General features: G+C 36.2%; 1 protein-coding gene across 2 annotated transcripts in view; it reads left to right on the top strand.

Moving 5' to 3' along the window:
• LOC101506739 (serine/threonine-protein kinase PBS1) overlaps positions 1 to 4,677 on the top strand; it is a 10,851-nt gene that overhangs the window by 356 nt on the left and 5,818 nt on the right. Inside the window, exons 1-3 of one of the 2 annotated variants that reach the window (XM_004497373.4) lie at positions 1 to 43; positions 515 to 720; positions 821 to 1,010. The exon at positions 1 to 43 is cut by the window's left edge and continues 356 nt beyond it. In XM_004497373.4, the coding sequence (XP_004497430.1) occupies positions 1 to 43; positions 515 to 720; positions 821 to 1,010 (439 nt within the window). Of the gene's footprint in view, positions 44 to 511; positions 721 to 820; positions 1,011 to 4,677 lie in introns of both variants that reach the window. The other variant, XM_004497372.4, reaches the window with a different exon arrangement.

Raw genomic sequence — 4,677 nt, 5'->3', positions numbered from 1 at the left:
CATAATCTCCCTTCCCATCTTTCCAGATTGCCCTCTGCCTCTGGTTAGTTAATTTCTTTCTCTCTGTATTATTTATTTTATATATATCATTCCAATTGAGTCGAATCATATGGTTGATGATGATCTGATTCTGATTCTGATCTGATGATGATTATGCCGGTGTTGAGTCAAATTAACTTTTCCTTTACAAATATTTAGGAAATCAGATCCCGTGTATATTGTATTGTATTGTGTATATTGTATTGTACTGTATTGTGTTGTATTGTATTGGATAGGATATATTTATACATGCATACATCCTAGTTGAAGTTGACTTGACTTGACCTCACCATAAGTTAGTAATATCATTGATTGGACAATGAAGCAATCTATTAGCTGAGAAGCTCTTAACCATTTTCGTTCAATTCATATCATATCATCACTCATTCACACTTACTGCTCGCTCCTAATTTATCTCGTCACAGCCGAGCTTAGGAAGCTAATTATTATGTTGCATTGTGTTGCGTTGCAGCAGCGGAGAAACTGAGATCAACAAGTAACGGAGCGTCCAAAAGGGAATTGCCTGTTGCTCTCAAAGATGGACCACCTGGCCAAATCGCCGCTCAAACTTTTACTTTCCGTGAACTTGCGGCTGCAACAAAAAACTTCAGGCCCCAGTCCTTTTTAGGGGAAGGTGGTTTCGGAAGGGTCTACAAGGGACGCCTAGAAACCACCGGTCAGGTATTATATTATCCTTTACTCAACTCATCATTATCTTCTCCATATGGTATGGTATAGTGACTACTCATCCCTGCTGACATTTGTTCATTAACCTCTACAGGCTGTTGCTGTTAAACAGTTAGACCGAAACGGTCTCCAGGGTAATCGGGAATTCCTTGTGGAGGTTCTCATGCTCAGTCTTCTACACCACCCTAACCTTGTGAATCTCATTGGATACTGTGCGGATGGGGACCAACGCCTCCTGGTTTATGAATTTATGCCATTGGGATCATTGGAAGACCACCTTCATGGTATGGTTGTGTTCTTCCCCTCCTCATACTGGGATGTGACTAGAAATTCTTTGCTCTGGTCCTGTATTTTCTCATAATATTAAGAGAAGGGTAATTAGCATTCTCTTTTAGATCATGAACCCCAATCAGTAGCCAATACGTTTAAAAAAAAATAAAGTCTCATTAGTATCTGGAAAGTCTTATGCATGACTAGTACAAAGGAAGATGATATTAGAAATTGTCTGAACTTTTAGATTTCTTAGCAAATACTTAAGGTCAGATGTTACATAATCTAACATAAATGATGAAATTATGATATAGGTTAAACTATTATTGTGAATTTTGCAATACTAAAAATATAATACTTTTAAAGTAGTAAAAACGGTAACCTGGTGTTATAAGTACTGTATAATTTAATACTTCTAATGTGGGTAAAAAGGGTAACCTGGTGTTATAATGTTCTTGCCATGGTAGGGTCCAGGAGAGGGTCAGACCAATTGGGGGTCTATCGTAGGCAGCCTTACCTTGCTTTTGTAAGGGGCTTATTTCATGACCTGAACTCCCCGGGTACATGGCAACAACCCCATTCGTCGCACCAAGGCTCCCTCCCCTTTGACCTTCTTTAAATAGCTGTGCTAAAATTAAATCCTACAGTGGCCAGTGTATTCTAGGACATACGTTTCTCTTTTAGAATCTCATTTCTGTTTAGTGAGTGGGTTGCTCTTGCAGGCAACCGACTAACCAAGGACAAGTTCTTGTAGATTAGCATTTGTTCTCCGTTTTGGGGCATTTATATTTCTTACATATATCTATAATCATGATGCCATGTGCTTTTAGTTATTATTTTCCATGCTGTTCCTTTCTAATATATGACTATAGCTGACTGTCACATAGAAGCTGGCAGTAGGATCGCATGATCATGAATTGAAATTGTAGCTTGCTCATTAAATCATCTGCAGCATCAATCGGGATGATATATAGTGGTATCTCCCACAAGTCTTTGCTTATTAGTGTCAGCAACAATAAGATGCAGATATAAAAATGAAATTGAAGTCAGTTTACCCTCCCCATACCCCTAGTGGGAGTCTGGCCGCCCTTTTTCATCATTTAGAGGTAGAGATGATTGCCGGGACTTAGCTTTTGCATTGGAGCCAGGCTTTTTGACAGAGAAAACCAAATGTTAGTTTGTTCTGAATTAAAGTAGGATGACTTCCAAAATTTCATATAATAATAATAAGACAAAATACATCATGCGAGTCTTTAAGTTTCACCAAAGTACCGATTTGATCCTTTAAGTTATTTGTAACATTTAGGTTTTAAGTCACAAAATATGTACACCGCTACCCTTTTTAACAGATTCCGTTATAAAAATGCACACGTGTAATGTGGCAAATTTTAATATTCGTTTTTCGAAAAAATAATATTTTTAAATTAATTTTTATTAAAAAATTCCTTCAAGAACTCTAACATCTTCATCTTTTTCCCTTCATCATCTTCCAGAAAATCACCCTAAACCTACAAGTGTAAGCCCAAATTTACTGAAATTCCTTACTTCATTTATCAATCCCTAAAACTTCTTCTCTTTCCACACCTTTCCCCGCCTATCTAGCTAGCTAGCTAACCCCAAACCAATGGAAGTGAAAATCGAAAAAGGTAAAAAAAACATAGAGAGAGCCTTCAGCATAACAAAATTGTCTCACTGTTTAGTTGAAATTTCTGGAAGATGATGATGAAGGGAAGAAGATGAAGATGCTAGAGTTCTTGAAGGATTTTTTTTAATAAAAAATTAAACTACAAAAATTATATTTTTCAATAAACCAATGTTTAAATTTGCCACGACAGCTCCGTAATGACAATTGCTTGATAGATGTAACCCATTGCAGGCTTTTTTTCATTATCAACAAGCTTGAGAACACGTACAAGAGGCTCCAATGCCTTAAGAGCATAAACAACATCAATCCAAAATGAGGTTTGAAGTACAATAGCAGTTGTCTTCTTTTCCTTAGGATCTTTACTTGCCTTTAAGTTCAACCATTCATCAGATGTGAACATCTTTCTAAAACTTGGTCTTTGTTGGTGCTATCTTTGCATAGTAAGGTATGTTGTTGCAAACCTTTGGACTCCAGCTCTAACCAATTCCTTATTTGTGAACTTACTCGTTAAGGTCAAAGTCATTAAGTGGTTATTAATGAAGCCTACATGACCGATTCCTTTTTGTATAACCTTTTGACTTTAGGTATCTTTCCAATATCTTCTAGCATCAAGTCTAGACAATGTGCAATACATGGAGTCCAAAACATTTTTGGACTCTTGACTGTTAGAAGTTTACCTATAAAATCACAATTTATACTTAATGAGTAACAAGCTAAATAAGAATTAATACCTATAAATCACTTGCTTAAAAATATAATTAAGCATAGTACTTACCGGCCAAGACATAATTACTTCCTTTGTCGGTAACTAGCCACACAATATTACTTTCACCAATCTCCTCAACAAAGTTATCCAAAAGTTCAAATTACATCTCTCCAGTTTTCTCACACATGAAGGAGCATCAGGCAGCTCCAATGGGGGAGTCTTAACTCCATAACACTTGTTACCAAATAGGTACCTCTGTTGGGGATAAAATAAAATGAGTGTCTATGAGGGAGAAATGCTTTACTAAGCTCTTTCTCTCTGCATGTCCTACACAATTTTAACATTAAAATAGTGAAATGTAATGATATAAAGTTATTGATAGATGATATAAAGTTATTAGTGAGACCTATTTAATTATTTTTTTGAGGTGTTGGGTTAGTGGGATTAAGTGCTTATTAAGTACTATTATTAAAAAATTATAAATGAGTGATGTGTACACGTGGACCCATATTAAACTTCAACATTTCCTGTGAATATTCCAACTCTTTTTTAAGCATTGGATTTTTCAGCTCACGATAGCTTGGAGGCTTCAAATGAGGACCATAGTTACAACTTGCTTCAATCATTTTTCGACTTTGCAACATTTAAAGCAATCCATTCCTGGAAAAAGAATCGAGCTACATATGACAAGTTCTAGCTCTTGCTTCCTTTTCCCAAAGTTTGCTTTGGTTTTTGGTATAACACTACATCGAAGGGGCCTTTTGTACTCCTCTTGGAAACCGACAAACTCAATATCATCTTCTTTTGTACCTTTGTCCTCTTCAACCTCATCATCATCTTCATGCATACCACTCAATAAATCTTCTTTTTCCCCTTTTTTCTCATCACACCTTTGTCCTCTTCAACCTCGTCATCATCTTCATGCATACCACTCAATAAATCTTCTTTTTCCCCTTTTTTCTCATCACAGGCTTTCTTCAAATCAATCTAACATCCTTCAGTGTTTTGCTGATATGACCCACTTCTCCTTTATTTCCATTTGATGTCTTTTGGCCCCAGAAATTCCTCACCTTGAAGTAAATAAACAAAAATTACATGTAACCTTCTTCCTATTTTTCTTGTCCTTCAAACTATTCCATTGTCATCCTTTGTTAATGTTATCACCTGTTTGTTTAAAAAGCGAACTCTAGAAAGATGCAACTGAACCACTAGTTGTTGATGGTTGTGATTGAGTTGTCATTGCTGTTGGAAACAAAAAGAAAGATGACACAGAAAGTCAAAACAGAGGAAGGGAGAGCAGAAAACAAAGATTTCAAACTAGAGTAGGGAA

The sequence above is a fragment of the Cicer arietinum genome, chromosome 4 (assembly GCF_000331145.2).
Source record: "Cicer arietinum cultivar CDC Frontier isolate Library 1 chromosome 4, Cicar.CDCFrontier_v2.0, whole genome shotgun sequence".
Taxonomy (NCBI): Eukaryota; Viridiplantae; Streptophyta; class Magnoliopsida; order Fabales; family Fabaceae; genus Cicer; species Cicer arietinum.
Note: the sequence above shows the minus strand (reverse complement) of the source record. Positions and strands in the feature narration are given on the sequence as shown.